The 22,907-nt window shown below is 39.8% G+C and overlaps 1 protein-coding gene across 50 annotated transcripts in view; it reads left to right on the top strand.

The window, feature by feature from the left end:
• PTPRD (protein tyrosine phosphatase receptor type D) overlaps window positions 1-22,907 on the top strand; it is a 601,896-nt gene that overhangs the window by 504,172 nt on the left and 74,817 nt on the right. For 47 of the 50 annotated variants that reach the window (XM_034773574.1, XM_034773573.1, XM_034773577.1 and 44 more), the window contains one exon: window positions 1,347-1,444. In XM_034773574.1, coding sequence (XP_034629465.1) covers window positions 1,347-1,444 — 98 coding nt within the window. Of the gene's footprint in view, window positions 1-791; window positions 834-1,346; window positions 1,445-22,907 lie in introns of all 50 variants that reach the window. The other 3 variants (XM_034773593.1, XM_034773594.1, XM_034773616.1) reach the window with 1 other exon arrangement.

Consider the following 22,907-nt stretch of genomic DNA (forward strand, 5'->3'; position numbering starts at 1 on the left):
TTAAATTTTCTAGCCAGCTGTGGTTTCTCCCTGCAAATGGTTATACATGCTACATTGTTCTAGGCCTGGTAAAAGTAAACCCAAAGAAATAAATGCAAACCATTTTGGGGTGGGTCAAATAAACTAATTGGTTGGGAAAAAATGGCCACAAGGAGTGGGCTGGCAAATCTTCAGCTGGCAGGCTGTGCTAGTTGGCCCCACATCTCTTTCTGCCTTTTTTCTCTCCCTCTCTCTTCCTTCCTCCCTATCCCCATCTTTTTTCCTATCTCTCTTTCACTTTCTCTTTCGTTCTATATCTTCATCAATAGACAAAGATGTTTACACCTGAAGTAGATTGTAGGTACTTTTGGGGGTTGATAATGGGGCTTGGGGGTAAGATCATTTTAAAGTACTAGTGCAGCCAGATGTGTTTCCAGCTGAATTGTACAACCCCTGTCTCTACAATCTGCTACTAGTGAAAACATTTTTGAAGCTCTAGTTGTCTGATGTCCAATCTTGTCTTTAGTGACTGTTGTCTATAAGCAGTGATGCATGTTACTCTAGTCATACATAGTTGCATGTGAATGTCAGTCATCTCTAACCTTCATAAAATATTAAAGTTATCTTAAAGTATTCCTGATCTGATTTAGTCAGAATGTATAGTCAGTCCTTCAGTCCTTGAAACATTGTTATTAGTCCTTTCTAACTATCAAGCTATCCATTTCATTTTTATTTTTATTTTATTAATTTATTTGGGATTTTTTATTTTATTTTATTTTATTTTATTTTATTTTATACCATTTCCTTTGCAGGTTCAGGTGTCTCCGGTTACCCTGGTAACCTTCATTCTCCAAGTTAGTTTTCCTTGATTATGCATAAGTCACTTTGTTTTCTGTCAAAATACTATTCTTTCCCCTTTAGGCCTCTTTCAGTGTCTATTTTCTCAGCTCACCTTTCATCGTCTAATTCAACACAGTTTCCATTTCATACAGTGCAGGAGAAGGAGTTTGAAATGACATTAAGAGTCATTACTCAAAGCAGAAGTCAACATCAGGTCTAACTGTCTCATTTTTCCTTGCCTAGCTAACCTCATTGACTCATGGCACAATAACACTTTCTTTTACACTAGGAATGTTAGCTTTGGGAATATGCTTGGTGACTTTTTTTTTTATTTGGCTTCAAAGCTCATCTCTCCAGAGCATGTCCTGCTTTGAGTAACCAAACTATCTGCCTGCTTCTTTCACATACAACATCTTTACTACTTGCATATTTCTAGCAATTCTAACTACTGTCTTCTCTAAATTTTAGAATGATGCAATCTCTTTGATTTATTTTAAATTCTGTTTTCCTTCTCTCTCTTTCAACAGGTATGGCTAGCCATCCTCCAATACCTATCATGGAACTTGCAGATCACATTGAAAGATTGAAAGCTAATGACAATTTGAAGTTCTCACAAGAATATGAGGTAATTTTCTCAATGTTCTTATTCTTACTATTCTTAACATTATCTCTGGTTTCCTCTTTTCTACCCTCATTTGTGATAATTATACCCCTGGATGATTTCAGTTTTACATACCATTAGAGCCATGATGGGGCAGGCGCCTTTGTTAAAATGACTGATGTAGTGAGGTGGCTTTTCATAAGGATGTTTATCGTACATACTTTAACAGTACATGCAGCAAGTAGTGTACAAATGATACAGTGCTTGGACTATTTTGAACATGCGAACTCCCGTTGATTGTAGGTTAAGAGTGCCCAAGTTTCTTTCACAATTCTTATGGATAAGGATCCTTCATGGCACACATTGGCAAGACAGATACAATACCAGCTCCAAAGGGGGAGTTATGGTCCATTGTGTCAATGTTGCATGGATTAAATATTTTGTAATTGCCCGAAGTCATGACTGAGCATATAGCAACTCCAAGCCATTGTCTTCTGTCCTGTCAATAATCCATAAATTAGGGGCTGTAATAGTATGATGGAATGCAACAGGAACAGCAAAACCAATTATGGGCCATCATGTCAATAATCCATGGAGACATGAATAGACACTGCAGACAGCAGTGACCTCTCATGTCAATAATTTGTGGATGAAGGGACTTTGATAGCATCCATTAAACACAATAAATCACAACTGCTCCTTCAAAGCCATTATGGTCTGTCATGTCCATCAGACCAGTAGTGCTCCTTTAGTGTGGTTATGGAGTGTCTTATCAGTGATCCATGAATTAAGGACTCTCTGAATAGTCATTGATACAGTGCTCCCTTTACAGTCTGTCTTGTCAATGGTTTAAAACTCCTTTAGAATGCCATTACATGGTAGACCATAATGGCAATGAAGAAACCATTACTACCCAGCTAGCTATCTGTCATACACCTAGGATATTGTGAGTCTGACATAAATAACTATTCTTATCTAATCTCAGATATCTCATAATTGATATAATTTGTAATGCACCTATTTCTTTAGTATCCAGGCACCACAGATAAACCATTGACACTCTCGAGAGTAACAGCACTGAGGCAGACCTTTCCAAGCTTCTATAAGTTAACATTTCATTTTCTGTGGAGTGAATTGCTTGTTTATGAGAGGACAGGTTGAAAGCACCATTTATTAATTTTATTTTATAAAGAGCTTTTGTATAACCTTTTGCATAATTATTTTTTCCTCATTAACATCGCTTTAAAGCTAACTCCAAAGGTTGGAACATATAAATACCCAGTGTATTTAAATAACTTGGGCAGGAAAGATTTAAACAGTTACTGCCCATTTACTATTACAGTACAGAACTACACTTGCTTTTCATCTGATGATACACTGTTAAAAAGTACCTGAAGACTACTCTGAAAAATAATCTTGTTACCGTCAAGAGAAAATACAGCCTCTGTGATTCAGAAAAATACGTTTATTTGTACAGCATCTCAGGGTTGCTATTTAATGCCACAGTCACCAAAATGCAGGAGTGAATTTTTATTGTACTGTGTGAATCTATAATGTTCTTGATTTTGGAGACTGCAGTATAAAAAGAGTGAAAGCAGATATTTTATCTGTCATTTAGTATCCTAAACTTGGCAATCATTTTCTTCCTTGTTCAGAAACACCTGCTAAAACTCACAATAATGCCTTTGTATAGAGCAAATTCTGAAATATGCATCTCATTGTCACTTTCTATTTCAATTCACCTGAGTACAGAAACTCACAATGTAAGTCTTGAAATCAAGCAGTGAAATGTACTGGATATAAGAAAATATTTTGAATCTCTAGAAAATTGAGCTGTTTGAAACTACCACTTTTCCCTGCACAAATACTCACCACTTTTAGCTGTGAACCCACTCTAACTTCACTGTGAATAAAACAATAATTTAACCACAAAGTAAAAAATACCCTCAGGCTGTACTAACTTGGCACAGGAAGACCATCACTGTACAAAAGGCTATAGGAAGATCAAGGAGATGTAGAGGTGAGCTTTAACCTGTGTGTGGATCGGCTGCACTCCAAACTCTCAGCCTTGGGTTTTGTGAGTTGCCCTGGTGAAGACAGTCATGCCATCTTGTAAGAGTTTGCTTCAGTTCTATTCAGACAATGGGCCAGATTCTGAAGCCAGTGAAAGTTCTAGCTGAATCAGGAATTTGGATTTTGGCTTAATGTAACGCCACGCTCTTAATCGGAAAGTTAGCGTTCATCATAAAAAAGTCAACGTTTGCTAATAGATTCCACGATGATTTCCTATTCTAAGTATAGGGAAATGTTATAGCTTCTCAGAAACAACTGTGCTGGCAACACAGCTTTTTTATAAATAACTAACACGATAGCATTCACATTTGTTGGGGCAATGTGTATTAAAGTACACAGTCCAGGCGTTACGTCGCCAACATTTCTTTAGCATTTTGCAGAGATGATACATTGAAGTATAAGATTGAATGTAATTTAACAGCCTTGCTGTTTCATATTTGTATGTTCTTTACATCAGTAAAAGAACCTAGAACACGTTACCTTAGCCAGTTACTGCCAGTGCCCTGGGTTATTTTTCATTCTTGTATCGCTTCTGTATCGTCAGATATCAATAGCTGCTTCTCCTACAGCTTCATACTGTTTTGTGTTTCTGCCCAGCTCTTTTCTTAACATTCTAGCAAAGAAGAGTAGGCATTTAGCATTGAGCAGTTATAAAATCAGCATTTAAACATGAGCAGCAGTAGTGAAGTCAGGCTTCCCACTCATTACGCCCCTAATGTGCCTCAACCCTAATCTACAGAGATTGTCTTTTAAAATCTTTCTCTATGTCCACCCAATCTGTGGTCTCTCTTTTGTTGAGACAAGGATATTAATTAGTGCAATTTAATTTTATAATGTAGACTAGGACGTGTGGACTAAGACCCTCAAACAGTTTTACTTGGGGAACTGAACAGATGGTAACACTTCAGTCGATATCAATTCAAGCTAGTCTCAAACTGCTGACTCATTAAATGAAAGGTGCTATATCCTAGTGTCATTCTACTGAGCCATCCGGTCTTCTTAGAGAAAGAGCAAAGTAACAAATTATTGCCTGAGTAAGTTACCTTTACATTTTCCTGAGAACAAACAAAACCCCCTATAATTATTTCCAGTTTTGAAAAACAACGCAAATGTGATTTTACTTTTCCCAAGCAGTTCCATGATCACTGTAGATTTCTTGGCACTGCCTTGCTTCCACTAACATTCCATGATTTGTTTTTCCTTTTAGTTTGTGAAAATTCTTATAATTTTATTGAAGACGTTCTTCTAACCTGAATTAAACCGAGAAGACACAGAGCTTCATATGAGCAGGGATTGATGAACTGATTCAATAAAAATTCACATCTTCCTGATCATAAGCTCCTCAGAGGGCTTTGAAGTACAGTGGACCTTCTTTAAGGTTGAGCTTCCTTTGGATAAGAATAATGTCTTTGATAAGTTTGCCCACCCAGCCAGCTTCAGGTACATCCCCCTAATTAACTGCACATTACTTGCACCTCATATCCCATATCCAAAGACACCTGCTAGGATGTAATAGGATCCCTATTACTTTCTCCTTCTCAGCTACTCTTTCATTTCCTTTTCCATCTCTTTTTTGTGAGTTCTTCTCCCTACTTCCTGTTCAGTTTCTCCTAAGTCCAGAGATCAGCCTCCTACTTTGTTCCAGCTGTCCCTTGGCCCTCTCTAATCCACAGTGCTTCCCTGCTATCAGACACAAGGAAAGCATTAGAGTCAAAGATGTAAATGATTTAGATAATGGCATAGAAAATACATTTATAAAGTTTGCAGATGATACCAAACTGGGAGGGGTTACAAGTGCTTTGGAGGATAGGATTAAAATTGAAAATAACCTGGACAAACTGGAGAAATGGTCTGAAGTAAATAGGACAAAATTCAATAAGGACAAAAGCAAAGTATTACATTTAGGAAGGAACAGTCAGTTGCACACATACAAAATAGGAAATGATTGCCTAGGAAGGAGTACTGCGGAAAGGGATCGGGGGGGGGGGTGTCATAGCAGATCACAAGTTAAATATGAACGAACAGTGTAACAATGTTGCAAAAAAAAAAGCAAACATTCTGGAATGTATTAGCAGGGGTTTTGTAAGCAAGACATGAGAAGTAATTCTTCCGCTCTACTCCACACTGAATAGGCCTCAACTGGAGTATTGTGTCCAGTTCTGGGTGCCAGATTTCAGGAAAGATGTGGACAAATTGGAGAAAGTCCAGAGAAGAGCAACCAAAATGATTAAATGACCTGTGAGTGAAGATTGAAAAATTTGGGTTTGGTTCGTCTGGAGAAGAGAACACTGAGGGAAGGACATGATAACAGTTTTCAAGTACATAAAAGGTTGTTGGAAGGAGGAGGAGGAAGAAAAATTGTTCTCTTTAACCTCTATGGCTAGGACAAGAAGTAATGGGCTTAAATTGCAGCAGGGGCAGTTTAAGTTGACATTAGGAAAAACTTCCTAACTGTCAGGGTGGTTAAGCCCTAGAGTAAATTGCTAGGAAGGCTGTGGAATCTCCATCATTGGAGATTTTTAAGAGCAGGTTAGACAAACACCTGTCAGGAATGGTCTAGGTAATACTTAGTCCTGCCATGAGTGCAGGGGATTGGACTAGATGACCTCTTGAGGTCCCTTCCAGTCAATGATTCTGTGTTTGAACTCAATCTAGAGGCAGGTGACAGGAGCAGTGGCAGGCCTAAAGAGAATCAGCTTCATGATAAGAGAATCTCTTGATAAAGTAAAACTTGTGGGAGAGGGACCTATGCAGCAGACACTTCTGGTTTTTTGGCTGGGTAAGGAGGAGTATATGGAGGGGAAGAAAACAAATCTTAGACGAGGTGTGAAAACCTATGGGCTTTAGCCAGTCTTGGCAATGTGTTTTGAGTTTATTACTTAATATACAGTACCTTTTAGATTGTCTGGCTTTAATGTAGGATTTCAAGCTTACGGTATCATCATTTTCAGCTTGCTTAATGAACTTCCCCAGTATTCAGAACTCAACATTATTCCATATTCCTCTGTCAATGCTCCCCTAGTCTTTTCATCTGCATTTTCTCCCGCCTTTTAATTAATAGAGTTATAGTGTCTTTTAGTGCAGAACTGCACCCAGTTACATTGGTCTCCAGTCCCTGTCCATGTCTCCTCACTTGCAGCAGGACTTCTGCCTCCTGGTTTGCTCTCCTTCCTCCTCTGGCAGACAAGAGCTCTGCTACCCTTTTGTCCCCACCAACAGCTAGAAGAAAGCTATTTCCCATTTGTCTTCATGCTGACGTATCCCTGTTAGCAAGTGCACTTCCTAATGTGATCCACCCTGCCTCCCAATGTTCCTCCCTCTGGCCTAGCACAAAGCTTCCCAATGACTACCCCCAAACCTTGGCACATGGCCAAGTTCCAAGTCAGAAACACGTGAAGTCATAGTCTCACTTCTGTTTATGCTGTGCATAATACTGCTGACTGCACACTTCGCAGTTCTACCTGCCTCATCTCTCTGAGGGAAATATGAGGTAGACATGTAGAACTCCTAAAGCCACACTTCCTTTCATATAACTTTTCCCTGCCTGTTCCTGCTTTTCAAGGGAGGACAAGTTTCTAAGTGTCATAAGAGTTAATAATCTTCTAATTTAGTTGTCTGATGTTTTGTTAGTTGGGTTTTTGGGGGCTTTTTGGAAGGGTGAGTTTGTGTATTTTGTTTTTCTCACCAGAAAGTTCATTTCTACCTCACACAATTGTAATTTTTATTATATTTTACCTGTTAAATTGGTATCATATTTCAGTTGCCTTGTAGCAAAGTGTTATATTTCCACATTACACTTGCACATCATTTATGTCACAGTCTTCTTTTGAATTCCCTAATTTAAAGACAAGACTTGTGACCCAAATTGATTACTACAAACCTTTTGGGGCTTTCACAGTTTCAGTAGGGGTTTTATGCAATGCAGGGCCTCATATGGATTTGACAGCTGCTAAGCAGAAAGCTATATTCATTTAGAAACTCATCTTGTATCATAATTCCTCCTTAACTTAATCTGTAGAATTTAGTAATACAAAGGTGTCACAAAATGAACCTGAATTGACACATTCATATGTTACCTTGCATACAATACACTGAACGTAATATTTTTCTGCTACCACATAGCACACAAAATATAACACTGCACAGGTTTTTACTTGCTGCTTGAATAGTTTTAATCTGAGGCCTTTAGTCCGTAATTTTAACCAGGTGTCTGGCAGTTATACCCTTAGTGCATTAAGAAAGTGGATCCAGGTAGAAAATATTGTGCAGGTTCAGATCTTTGTTTTGGTGTGAGAACTTGCCATATAATGTATACTAATAGCAATAGTGTCCTATCTCTGCCTCTCTGGGTGTGTTAGTCTAATTGGTCAGAGGGATTGTATATCATTTTGATGTTTCTTTTCATCAGGCTTTGTGGTGCAGATTACAATCAGCCCTTTGCTTTACCACTGAGTGTTGGAGAAGATGAAGTCACATTCTGGCTTAGTGCCAGACTGCCATAATGTCAGAAGGCTTGCCATAGTATCAGTGGATTAGATTTGTGCTGAAAGGATCATTTATTTATTAAAGAAAATTTATCTTAAACTTTTACTTTTATGTGACAGAAAGCTAACCACTGTACTCCTACAGTACAATATATTGCAAAAACATATATAAATCTGGTATTGATATGAGATTATTACAAAAAAATCAGCAGCGAAATAAATCCCTAGCAATGAAACATCGACATTTAATCATCTTAAAAATACAGATAACATAGACCGATATGCAAAAATCCATTTCTTCTTGGCAAAAATTCCTATTTTTGTTTTATCTTTACTGTTTTTTTATTATTTACTATAATACTGCAAATAGCATATATTGGTTTTTTATAATCTTACATTGTAGGATGTGCTCCAGTTATTAAGAAACAATTAGTGTACTCAGTGAACAGTTGTCTGCCTTTTTTATTAAAAGCACATATGCTATGGCATTCATAAAGGTTGCTTGGTGTCTGTTTCTACTTACAGCAGTATCTGAGCCACTAGGAGAGGTAGGATTAAGATAGGTTTGGAAAAAAACCAGGAATTTGAAGTGGCAATTTCTGTTTCCTTCTGTGTTACCAGTGCCCCTTGTATTAGAAGCACTTGGTTGTGCATATCTGATTAAAAAACATTAATGGTACAAGAAAACTGTTCCCATATTAGATGTTAGTGTTTGAACTGTCACGTATTACCATTTTGACAGGAAACTCCACTTTCATACAGCCATGTGCGCTGTTTAAGTAGCCAAATTACTTCTGCAAATATTATTTATTTTTTCATAGAATCTTAGGACTGCAAAGGGACCTCGAGAGGTCATCTAGTCTAGTCCCCTGCACTCGTGGCAGGACTAAGTATTATCTAGACCATTCCTGACAAGTATTTGTCTAACTTGCTCTTAAAAATCTCCAATGATGGCAATTTAAATCTCCCTAGGCAATTTATTCCAGTGGTTAACCGGCCTGACAGTTAGGAAATTTTTCCTAATGTCCAATCTAAATCTCCCTTCCTGCAATTTAAGCCCATTGCTTCTTGTCCTAGCCTCAGAGGTTAAGAAGAACAATTCTGCTCTCTCCTCCTTGTAACAACCTTTTATGTACTTGAAAACTGTTATCATGTCCCTTCTCAGTCTCCTGTTTTCCAGACTAAGCAAACCCAATTTTTTCAATCTTCCATCATAAATTCTGTTTTCTAGACCTTTAATCACTTTTGTTGCTCTTCTATGGACTTTCTCCAGTTTGTCCATATCTTTCCTAAAATGTGGCAGCCAGAACTGGATGAAATACTCCAGTTGAGGCCTAATCAGCAGGAGTAGAATGGAAGAATTACTTGTCATGTCCTGTTTACAACACTCCTGCTAATACATCCCAGAATGACGTTTGCTTTTTTTTTTTAAACTATTGTTACACTGTTGACTCATGTTTAGCTTTTGATACACTATGATCCCCAGGTCCCTTTCCACAGTATTCCTTCCTAGGCAATCATTTCCCATTTTGTATGTGTGCAACTGATTGTTCCATCCTAAATGGAGTACTTTGCATTTTTTCCTTTTTGAATTTCATCCTATTTACTTCAGACCATTTCTCCAGTTTGTCCAGGTTATTTTCAATTTTAATCCTATCCTCCAAAGCACTTGCAAGCCCTCCCAGCTTGGTATCATCCGCAAACTTGATAAGTGTACTCCTTATGCCATTATCTAAATCATTGATGAAGATATTGAACAGAACCAGACCCAGAACTGATCCCTGCAGGACCCCACTTGTTATGCCCTTCCACCATGACTGTGAACCACTGATAACTACTCTCTGGTAACTGTTTTCCAACCAGTTATGCACCCACCTTGTAGTAGCTCCATCTAGGTTGCATTTCCCTAGTTTGTTTATCAAAAGGTCATGCGAGATAGTATCAAAAGCTTTACTAAAATCAAGATATACCACGTCTAGCGCTTCTCCCGCATCCACAAGGCTTGTTACCCAGTCAAATAAAGCTATAACGTTAGTCTGACATGATTTGTTTTTGACAAATCCATGCTGACTGTTACTTATCACCTTATTATCTTCCAGATGTTTGCAAATTGATTGCTTAATTATTTGCTCCATTATCTTTCCAGGTACAGAAGTTAAGCTGACTGGTCTGAAATTCTGTGGGTTGTCCTTATTTCCATTTTTATAGATGGGCACTATATTTTCCCTTTTCTAAGCTTCTGGAATATCTCCCATCTTCCATGACTTTTCAAAGATAATCGCTAATGGCTCAGATATCTCCTCAGTCAGCTCCTTGAGTATTCTAAGATGCATTTCATCAGGCCCTGGTGACTTGAAGACATCTAATTAGTTTAAGTAATTTTCTTATTTTAGCCTCTGATCCTACCTCATTTTCACTGGCATTCACTATGCTAAATGTCCAATCACCACCAACCTTCTTGGTGAAAACCGAAACAAAGAAGTCATTAAGCACCTCTGCCATTTCCACATTTTCTGTTATTGTTTTTCTCCCCTCATTAAGTAACGGGCCAACCTTATCTCCTTGGTCTTCCTCTTGCTTCTCATGTATTTGTAGAATGTTTTCTTATTACCCTTTATGTCTCTAGCTAGTTTGCTCTCATTTTGGGCCTTGGCTTTTCTAATTTTGTTCCTACATACTTGTGTTGTTTGTTTATATTCATCCTTTGTCATTTGACCTAGTTTCCACTTTTTGTAGGACTCTTTTTTTTATTTTTAGATCAATTGAGATCTCCTGGTTAAGCCAGGTGGTCTCCTGCCATACTTCCTATATTTCCTTCACAGTGAGGTAGTTTGCTCTTGTGCCCTTAATAATGTCTCTTTGAAAAACTGCCAACTGTCTTCAATGGTTTTTCCCCTTAGACTTGCTTCCCAAGGGATCTTACCTACCAATTTCCTGAGTTTGCTAAAATCTGCCTTCTTGAAATCCATTGTCTTTATTTTGCTGTTCTCCCTCCTACCATTCCTTAGAATCATGAACTCTACCATTTCATAATCACTTTCACCCAAGTTGCCTTCCACTTTCAAATTCTCAACCAGTTCCTCCCTATTTGTCAAAATCAAATCTAGAACAGCCTCTCCCCTAGTAGCTTTCTCCACCATCTGAAATAAGTAATTGTCTCCAATACATTCCAAGAACTTGTTGGATAATCTGTGCCCTGCTGTGTTATTTTTCCAACAGATGTCTGAGTAGCTGAAGTGCCCCATCACCACCAAGTCTTCTGCTTTGGATGATTTTTTTAGTTGTTTAAAAAAAGCCTCCTCCTCCTCTTCTTCCTGGTTAGGTGGTTTGTAGTAGACCCCTAGCATGACAACACCCTTGTTTTTACCCCTTTTATCCTTACCCAGAGACTTTTAACAAGTCTGTCTCCTATTTTCATCTCAACCTCAGTCCAAGTGTACACATTTTTACTGTATAAGGCAACACCTGCTCCCTTTTTTCCCAGCCTGTCCTTCCTGAGCAAGCTGTATCCTCCTATACCAGTATTCCAGTCATGCGGATTATCCCATCAAGTCTCCGTGATGCCAACTGTGTCATAGTTGTGTTTATTTACTAGCATTTTGAGTTCTTCCTGCTTATTCCCCATACTTCTCGCATTAGTGTACAGACATCTAAGATACTGATTTGATTCCCCCCTCCAGTTCTGTCTTGTCTCTACTTTATCCCTGCTATAACAGCCCATGCTCCCCCCAAATTACAAACCTTCTCCAAGGTCTCCTTGTTTTTGACTTACCATGGGATTTGGTCACCTGGCCCCTTCGGACCTAATTTAAAGCCTTCCTAACTTGGTTAGCCAGTCTATATCCTGGTATGCTCTTCCCCTTCCTTGATAGGTGGACCCCCATCTCTGCTTAGCAGTCCTTCTTCCTGGAACAGTATCCCGTGGTCAAGGAAGCCAAAGCCCTCCTGGTGACACCATCTCCGCAGCCAGTAATTCACCTCCAGGATGCATCTGTCTCTACCTGGGCCTCTATCCTTGACTGGAAGGCTGAAGAGAACACCACCTGCACGCCCAACTCCTTCACCCATATCCCAGAGCCCCGTAGTCACTTCTGATCTGCTGAGGGTCAGACCTTGAAGTATCATTAGTGCCCACATGGATGAATAGACGGGGTAGTAGTCAAAGGGCCAGATGATCCTCGACAATCCCTCTGTAATGTCTCATATATGGGCCCCTGGCAGGCAGCGTACCTCCCGGGATACCATGTCAGGGTGACAGATGGGCACCTCGATCCCCCTTTGAAGAGATTCACCAACCACCACTACCCTATGTTTCCTCCTGGGAGTGGTGGCAGTGATCCTCCCAGTCTTGGGGGTGATTTCTCATTGCTTGTTGCCAGGGCAGCATATCAGTTTTCCATCACCATGGTGGGTGGGTTGGGAGTAGGGGTGGAGCACTGCCTACAGCCAGAAGTAACCAGCAGCCAGTGTCCTCCTTGTGACAGAGCCATATCTCCTTCTCCGGTGGTGTGACAGCATTCCTCTGTAGCTGGATAGCTGGACATCCTCAGCCTTGGATGTCTCCATATGAATACTCTTGAGGAATTCCTTGTGGACACAGATGTTCCTCATCCTAGCCACCTCCTCCTGTAACTCTTCTACCTACTTCCTGAGAGATTCCACCAGCAGGCACCTTTCACACTGGCTGGTCCCCCCAACCTGACTTTCTCTGCGTCGGAAATGCAGGCCACAGTCTCTGCAAATCCACACCAGGATCTGGGTAGAGGCATCCATGGTTAGGTTGTCTGTCTGGATACCTGGGCCGGCTCCAGTATTTCTGCCACCCCAAGCAAAAAAAAAAAAAAAAGCCGCGATCGCAGTCGCAACCAGCGGCAGCAATTGGGGGGGGGGGAAAGCCGCGATCTGCGGCGGCAGGTCCTTCGCTCCTAGAGGGAGTGAGGGACCTGCCGTCCCCGAATTGCCGCACATGCCGCCCCTCTCCCGTGGCTGCCCCAAGCACCTGCTTGTTAAGCTGGTGCCTGGAGCCAGCCCTGCTGGATACAGGCACAGGTGGAGGAGATAAGAGCAGCGCTAGCACTGGTAATGCAGCCCTTCCTAACCATTGTGATATTATGTCTCCCTCCCACCAACTCCCTCCCAAACTCCCCTGTTTGCGGGCCCCTGTTCGCTAGCTCCCCTCAGTCGCTTAGCCTCTGGCTTTTAAGGCCTTCTCTCCTAGGTTTGCTCTACCCCCTCATTCATCACACAGGGGGAGGGTGATCAGCTGATAGAGGCTGATCAAAGATGATAAAGGATGATCCAGGTACAAAGGCTCAAACAGTCCCCAGACACACAATCCCAACTGACCCAGTAACTGAAATAACCTGAAGAAGAAAGAAAAACAAACAGTCAAGCAAACTCATTCACCCCAAGCTTAGTACTCGCACCTTGTTTGTTCAGCAGGGGGATCTCCTTTTCCGCCTCTCAAACTCCGCTGTTTGTGGTCCCCTGTTTGCTTTTGTATTGGTGTCCAACTACAAATAATAACACTACCACTGGATGAGTAAGTTGGGTAGGGAGAAGGCGAGAAATAGCTCATTTCTTCTTACAGCAAGAAAAGTAATTCTCAGAGGGACTGTGCTATCAACTGTAGATAAATCTGAGGATTTAGTAAAAAATATTTAAAGATTTACTTGTAGTGTTTGTTAGAGAATCTATTGAGAAAATCAGAGGTGACTCTGGGAAGGTTATAAAATATATACTTTAGTGATATATTTCAGTTCAGTTATGGATATTTTATTCTTATTCAGATGAATCTTTGTTTTGTAAGTCATAATGTATCAGAAAAGACTTCATTAATCATTAGTCCTTGTTTGTTTTTTAAAAAGCGGAATTTGCAAATTCTTAAAAGATATAATGAAATTTTAAAGAGCCGCTAGTGTCTCATGTGAATTGAAAAATCTTTCAGTTTAGGAACAATTATGCTTATACCATATACCGTATAACATAGATCATCAAGATGTTTTTCTTTATTTTATCACTAAAAATATTTGCATGAAACTAGGATGTTTGTTCCTCAAGCGTTCATCTGCTCCTGCTATTTATTTTCTACCTGAAGTGATGCATAATCCTCTGTTTTCAACATATTATAATTTCCCCAGCAATCAATTATGATATCACGAACAGAGGATTATAATTTTATGTCAGGAATAAACATGATCTCATAAGGCTGAGAGAAGAGAAATACAGAAAAATATAAGTGATAACAGCAGGACTGTTTTTAAAAGCAATATTTTTCTATGAGGCATGAGCTTCCCTTTAAAGACTGATACAGTTTCAGATATTTTAAGAATCAGGAGACTGTCCTGTTTTTTTTCTCGTGTTTTACTCTCTTGTGCTATATTTGGTGTATACCGGTGGTTTTCAACCTTTCCAGAATACTGTACCTCTTTCACGAGTATAATTTGTCTTGCATACCCCAAGTTTCACCTCACTTAAAAACTACTTGCTTACAAAATCAGACATAAAATGCAAGTGTCACAGTTATTATTGAAAAATTGCTTACTTGCTCATGTTTACCATATTTATAAAATAAATCAATTGGAATATAAATATTGTACTTACATTCCAGTGTATAGTATAGAGCAGTACAAAACAAGTAATTGTCTGTGAGAAATTTTAGTTTGTACTGACTTTGCTAGTGCTTTTTATATAGCCTGATATAAAACTACACAAATATCTCGATGAGTTGATGTGCCCCTTGGAAGACCTCAGCGTACCCCCAGTGGTACTCATATACCTGCTTGAGAAACACTGGTGTATACCTCATTGTTAGGCTCCACACTGATAACTTTTTTTCTGGTTGAACACAAGTGCTACGTTGTCACAGCTACACTGATGCAGCTGCACATCCGTAGCGTCTTCGATGAAGACACCTTGTGCCGTGCGGAGAGAGCTCAACCCCAGGCTCCTGCAGTGGTGTTAACTTGAGCTGCTATTCTGAGTTAAAAGCTGAGTTGCTATGTCTGCATTGATATGCTAACCCAGATTAACTAACCCAGGTTTAGAACACACTGTTTTTTGGCCGTGTAGACAGGTGGATGGGGAGGAGCAGTGAATTGGCAAAGCTTTGTTTCAGGACTGTTTCGGGCTATGGCTTGATTCTCTGATTTTATTGCCATTGAAACAGCCATCATCTATTTATTTTTTCTTGATAATGTATTGCTAAGAGATTTGGTGTAATGCTTGAAGACATTCGGTAGGAATTCATCAACGTGACTGTTCAGTGTCCAGCTGTGCATTTTGGGCCCAGCCCTGCATTCCTCGTATAACCCAAATTTGCATTGTGTGTGCAAGAGAATGGAGGTGTCAGGCCTCAAGTCTCTCAACAATAGCAGCCTTCACTATTTAATGTGCAACCCCAATGTGTTAGGAAAATCTAATTCCATTGGCAAGTTGCCATGATAAGGTATTAATGTTTGTGCATTTAGCATTCATGTTTTGCTAATGCAGTATGTAAATCTCATTCTATTAGCAAGTTTCCTGCATAATATATTAGCATCTTATTATAGATTCATCAGATATTATATGAATTTCTCATTTCAATCACTGACATTGTTGAAAGAGGTCAAATTGTTCATTTTTATGGGCAGTTGACTACTTTGTCTAATTTTGCATAGTCTATTTGTTTTGACATGTATTGAGACTTCTGTTTTTCACCATTCTTTCCGTATTTTGTTCTTTAATCATTAGTTTCTCTCCCACCCTTTGTGCTTTTGATGATTTAATGTCATTCCAGTATACAGCACCCAAGCTGTGTGCTGTGAAATTCTGCAGGGAGACAGCCATGAAGCTCCTAGATGCCCCTTAACCCTGTAGGCTCGAAAGAGTCACAAATCCCCCAGTCTTGCTCCTCTCCTGATTTGGTGGCATAGAGAGCCTGAGTGGAGCACAGCTCCATGGCACCCGGACGTGTGTGAACTTCCTCCAGGAGGTCTGGCATCCTGTCACTGTTCACCCACTCAGCAGACCTGCACCACAATGTGTTGTAAGGAGAGCTCTCACTGATGGGGGGCAGGATTTGCCCCCATATAAGTAGCTTAGTGGATTACTTCACAAGCAGCACCATAAGCAGGTTTTGTTTTCCAAGTTTAAAATGATTCGAACAGCCGCTTTCCATTATACCAGCTTCCAGTGACAAACTGGTTTAGTGGATGGTGCATCACTGTTGTAAACCCTCCCAATTCTTTTCATAATAACAGAGCAGACCCATTTCCAACAGACAACCATTTATAACACAATAGCTAAAAGATTAGTCAAAGCATGGGATGGTAATAACAGTATTACAGATATCGTTATTTCATGTGTACAAAGCCTCAGTACTACACAGCTATGCTATGAAGATATGCAGTTCTTTGTTAATGACAGCTTTATTGAAGACAAGCTTTCCAAATGAATCTACTAGAAATCCTATTAAAGTGCCATCCATTAAACCATTAGAGCACTCATTAAAACGGTTAGTGCCGACTTGTTATTCATGAGTTATTGGTCTTTCACACTTCTGAGATGTCTGCCAATACTACTCACCCTTTGTTCCCGCATGGCTGTTCAGTCCCAAGAAATGTAGATTAGCTTTCTTTCTCCAAAACATTTTTTTTGGGAGCAGGTGGGGCAACTGAGGGGCGGGGAATTCGAAGGGAAAATTAAATTACAGTTTAGGTCTATTTACCTGGATTTGACAGAAATTGTGTTAACTATATCCATATGCAGAGCTAAATATTAATCAATGGATTAAGCCATCTGGCCTTTCATCATAAAGAAGTGCACAGGGAGTATAATATGTTGCAGTGATGAACACATCCTGCTATACAACTGGTGAATGGCCGACAAAGACATCTGTTGTTTGATTTTTTTCATATTGTTAAGCAGCTTTAGATCACTTAAGCATTGGGGAGTGATGGGTGGGGGAAGGGGAGAGGAAGGAATTGAACAGTTGAAGATAAGCTTTATACATTAAGTGTTATTTAATAGTTTATAAATTCCCATTATCATTAGGCATAATAAAATGCTGAACTCCTTTTTTACAATGAACAAGTAAAGAATCCATGCACATTCCTATCAATGTCCTCCAAATGCAATCCAGTGTCCAAAAATGTCTCAAACTTGTTATGTATTAACATTTTTAAAAGAGTTGCCATTTAGAATGAGAGAGAGAAAGAGACAGAGAGAGAAAACCTTCTGGGGGGAGGAAAGGAAAGCAGGGTGCGGGAGGAATCTTATAATTTAGTCTCAAAACTAGTAATGTTTGTCAGTTTACTCTGCTGGTTTCTAGTTTACTTGTCAAGTATGAAAAGAAAAATATAAGTGACATCTTAGATTTTAAAGTAATTTCCAGTGTACTTTTGCACCATAGGTACAGCCAGAATAGATCGGACAGTGTGTCTCCTGCAATTAGATGAGTAGAGCCAATACAATTCATCATTACTTCATTCTGAGCTGGTGAAGTGCTGAATAGCATGCTTCTATTTGCATGTGAGCCACGCAAAAGACTAAATACATTGAGCTACTAAATCTGGCTGGCCAATCGCAAATAAAGCGGGCATGCCCAACTCTGCATATGATCAATTAATTAAATGTATTTATTTACTTAAACCCACATCCTGAGACATATTTGTAAACTGTTTCTTTTTATCTTGAACTGACAATGATTATGAGCTGAAAATCACTTGGTCGAGTTTTATGTTTATATTAGGGTTTTTTTGCCATCTAATAGGATAAGAAATTCTATTCTTTTTTTAAATGTGGAAAACCAGGAGGTGTAAGGTACAAACACGGTGCATCAAGCTCCTTCATTTCTTCAAAAACAGAAAGACAAAAATTGTCTCTCTGAGAACAGTGATGGTGCAAATTGATAGCCCTTTTCTAAGTCAAAATGTGTTGATGAATTCCTAATCAGACGATATGGGGAAACATGTACTGCAAAAATATAACTTTATCTGGCAAAAAAACAAACACAAAAAACACTGCTGTCCATCTTGCCTGTCTTCATTTTTGATCAATTAAATAGCAACAGAGATAAAGAATCGGAAGCAACTGAACCAAAATTTCACTGCCCATCTTCTCCCAGGGGATGAAATATGCTGTTGTGGGGTAGCTGAGATAGTACTAAACCAGGATCTTTAAAAGCAGATTGTGACTTGAGTTATTGAGACACAGAATAATTTCTCTCTGCAGCTGGTGACATGGTGTGGGCTGTGGAGGACCAAGCCATGACAATGGAATGCTTTACTAATTACTGGGGAATGTGGAGCCCCTAAAAATAAACAAAACTAGTGCTGTGTCAGCCTATAGGTTTCAGGTCATAAATAAAATAGGGAGTTAATAAAATACATGCTAGAAAATAAAGCTTTTTATGCTCTGGGGAAAGGTAAAACCTTATGCATTTTTTCCTCACAAGTCACAAAATCTTAAAAGAAGGGGAGAGGGGCATGAATTTTGCCTCTTCCACCTCTCACTCCTCACTAAAACTTTCATTTGTTAAGGTCCTCTTTATAATTAAGTCACACAAAAGTGGCTCAGTTGGAGAGACAAATCACTGCATTGGTCAATTCAAAACAGAAAAAAAATAGCTCACAATTATTCTACATTGCTGTCTGAAATCAATGGGTTGAAGGACACTCAGCTAATAAATCCCATGTTTTCTCTTGGGTTTTGTCCTGGAAGTCCCAGAAAAGTCCTGGATCATTTTATGCTGAGGAATATATTACACTTTCTCCACCCACTGACTAATGTATCTTTTTACTGTGAGGTAAAAACACAGATGCTTTACCCATCTACCTAATATCCTCTCCAAATGACAGAAAGTAATCTTGTAATATTCTAGAAGAATATGCCTTAGAGACTCACTGACATTCAGTTGGATGCTATGTTGTCATTCATCTATCGGTCGGTCGGTCTGTCTAAAGTTATTGTGCATTCAAGCTTACTCCACAGTTGGACCTGCCAGAGTCTATCGTGAGCTCTGTTTTTAGCCTCTTAAAACTTTGGCTATGAAAATAGTTTTGGCTTGACAATTGCACGATTTACTCTGAAGTCAAAGAAGATTCCGTCCGCAACGTTAGAAGAAAATTGGTCAAATTTTAGTTACAAGTCATTCAAAAATCCATTTGAAACTGTAACTGTTAATATCTAGATGTGATAAGTTGCTGGTTTAAGGTTCCTACATGAAGGTTCTGAGCTATTCTACTAACTCTCCCTTGTAGCCAAACAAAGTGGATCATATTGGAAGTGACTCAGGAAGAGAAAAGAATGAGTCAGTCTCTGAAGTTAAACCCTGATTCATTAAAAGAGCCCTGTTCAGGAAAGCACTTAAGCATGTGCTTAGCTGTCAGCATGAGCAATGGGATTCAAGTATTCCTTTAAATTTGGCAGGTCCTTTTGCACTATCCTAAATTGGGGCTTGAGAAAGCAAGAGGGAAGGAGAAGCCCTGGAACTAAACTAGTCTGAGGAGAAGTTTGGATGAACTTTTTGTGGTGTGGTCCTGCCTCATGACTTTGTTACTTACCTCACATTCCTAGGGCTGCAGAATACAGCCAAAGCTGCAGGAAGGGGTGAATTTTAGTCTGTATTCTATGAGGACCTCATCCATTGACACTGAGCATGTGAGCTCTTCATGGCAGGAACTGTGTCCTTTTATTTGTTTCTACAGTAACTGGCACTATGGTTTCCCTATCCAGATTAGGACCTTTAGGTGCTACTGAAATACAGATAATAAAGAATAATAATAAGTCACAATTTAGAGAGACTCAAGCTTGTCAGACAACTTCTTCTACAGGCAGCCTGCAAAGAGGATTTCTTCTCCACTCCCTTTTATGCTAGTATTATAATAATGTTACAGGCAAATTGACAGTGGCCAGTGGAAATGAGTGAGAAGACTGACCTCCATTCCTAACTCACCACACCTTGTATGTGATTTAGTACAAAGGGTACAGTCTTGGAATATTAATATGCTATGTGACCTGCAGGAAGGGAGTGTTTGTATTTTACAGAAACTTATTAATATTCATAGAATTCACTCTGCAGGATAGAAAATCTCTTGTGGGACAGATGTACTGTTAAGACCCCGGGGCCTGATTATCCTTTGCCCTGCACCTTGTGTAGTCATCCAGACCAATGCAAAGAGACAGCAAAATGCTGCAAAATCAGAATAGAAGAGTATTACTCTCACTTTGCATTGGCGTAAATCACTACACGAGGTATAGAGAAAGAGGGAATCAGGTCCCAGATTCCTTGTGTCAACTAAGAAAAGTATTGAATCAAAGGGGTAGCCATGTTAGTCTGGATCTGTAAAAGCAGCAAAGAGTCCTGTGGCACCTTATAGACTAACAGACGTATAGGAGCATGAGCTTTCGTGGGTGAAAGAAAAGTATTGTGGCTCCAAACTTCCTTCCTTTTGTCAGGACAATACTATACAGTAATTGTATGTTTTTAAAGATTGTTTCTGTTTAGTGCTTCAACTACATCTTCCATTTGATTGCTAAACATGAAGTTCAGGCATTCTTTAGACTCACCAAACAAAAATAATAATCCAAGGAATAAGCCCAGACAGAGCGGGTTGATTTATTTAAAAGTATCCCTTATATAAAAATATTTTCTGTGTAAAAAAAAAAAAAAAAATAGATTCTCCATTGGCAATGACCAGTTTGCATTGCATTGCCAGCAGAAACTAGGCCCAAGGTGGTTGTAACCAGCACAGAGAAGCTCATCCTTGGTACAAAGATGATTCTCTGGTGGTGTAGAGTTGGTATGGGGCTTCTGATCTCATTCCACATCCTTGCTGCCAGCATAACAAGAAAAGCTGTCCAGAAGAATGAAAGTGTAGCTGAGACACTCTACTCTGGTCAGATCTCCTACTGCAGTTTCAGCTTCATGTGGTCATTTGCACAACTAAGGCTTGGTCTACACTACCCCCCTAATTCGAACTAAGGTACGCAACTTCAGCTACGTGAATAACGTAGCTGAAGTTCGAAGTACCTTAGTTTGAATTAGTTCGAACTTACCTTGGTCCACACTCGGCAGGCAGGCTCCCCCGTCGACTCCGCGGTACTCCTCTCGGCGAGCTGGAGTACCGCAGTCGACGGCGAGCACTTCCGGGTTCGACTTATCACGTCCAGACTAGACGCGATAAGTCGAACCCAGAAGTTCGATTTCCAGCCGTCGAACTAGCGGGTAAGTGTAGCCAAGGCCTAAGAGCACTCTGCCAACCATGCACAGAGTTAGCATCATGATCCAGCCAATAGAGAGGGAAACTTTAAATCATCTTTGGACACACACCATGACATGAGTGCTATCCAGTTCATCCGGACATCAGGATCTTAACTTACAACTTGGCTCGGCAGGATTTTTAAGAGCCAAATCATAGACCAGTGAGTGTGGCCACATAGGTGAGAAAGGGAGAGTAAGGCAACCCAACCCAATACTCCTGCATATCCTTACAGGATCTGGGGTCCAGTCAGGTAGGGATAAGCAGGTTCAGTACACCCACTAGGTAGCTCTCTCCCATTCAGATGGGCATGGAATCTACATTCTGTCTCCCAGTGCACCAGCCAGTACAGCTGAGCAGGTGGTGGGAGGTGGGTAGTAAGCTACTGCTAGTATTGTGTAACTTCTGCCATGGAACACGGTGGAAGCCATGGATGGAATCATAGTTCCTAGTTATGTGCCACCCCTTACACAGGGCAGGCAATAAAACTATAATCTAGCCATTATTTATATTTGCCCATATGTTTATCATCAAATGTAAAAATATACATCTAAACTAAGGAAATTCATTGTGTCTTGTAATTACCTCTGTGTGATCTGCAGAGCCTCTCAAGCAAAGCTGATGGCATTGACTGCTCCCCAACCTCTATAAAAGCTTTCTAAAAACAGGAAAACATTTGTACCTATTCAGAATTAGTTAGCTAGTATACCACTGAGTTCTATGAAAACATATGTGGTTAGTAGGCTACTTTAAAAGAAGTGTGCTTGTAAAATATGTTCTTTTAAAATCTCTTTCCATTGCCACAATTCTCTGGACAAAATAACCAAAAACTTGTTGTTTCTGAGATTGAACTTTGTATCAGCCTACTTCCTGTCTTACTAAACCTGCCTTCAAAATATAGGCAGTTGTATTTCTCATAGCAGCTGTGCTCCAGTAGAGCAAAATCAAACTGTCCCCTGCCAGACCCATGTGATGAGTAATTTCTTATGGGCATTAATGATGGAGAGCTAGTCACCTCTAGGTTGATCTTGAGGTTGAAAAAGCCTCCACTGGATGGAGTGCATCTACAGTAACTCAAGGCAAAGCCATAGAGAGGTGCTGACCTTAAGCTTCAAGACAAGCAGCAAAGCAGTAAGCCTAGTACATAACCCACATTATTTTCAATGCCATCAAGTTGCAGCTCCAACAAGCAGTTTGAAAGCTCCTAAAACAGACCTTTCTTCTTCATATGGACCATAGCACGTAGGTCACTAAACGTTTTTGCCCTTTCCATTCAATGGTCAGAAAACTATAGATATTCCCCTTTATGATCATGGTTGGGGAATATATTTGAAGGGCCCAGTTTATTTGTTTGGTATGTCATTCCCTAGCTATCTTGCCAACATGGTTGATGGAATGAAGAGAGTCCCCTGTTTGTTTGGAATACTTCATACCATTGATTGGTGGACTACCTTCTTTTTACTGCCAGTAGCTGCCCTTTTAAGGTTATTTCCTGTGGGGAATGGAGTTAGTTCACGAATCATTCAGGGGAGAGTTGCCTCCAAAACATAAGAGCATACTAGTGCCGAGAAACCTCTGTAAATATTAACCATATCAGTTGCTCTATACCATATAACAACTGCACTGGGTAGTGTCACAGCGGGAACACAGAGTGCTTTTCATAGCATCTATTGCATAGCCTCCAGAAAG

This window comes from Trachemys scripta, chromosome 6 (assembly GCF_013100865.1).
Source record: "Trachemys scripta elegans isolate TJP31775 chromosome 6, CAS_Tse_1.0, whole genome shotgun sequence".
Classification (NCBI taxonomy): domain Eukaryota; kingdom Metazoa; phylum Chordata; order Testudines; family Emydidae; genus Trachemys; species Trachemys scripta.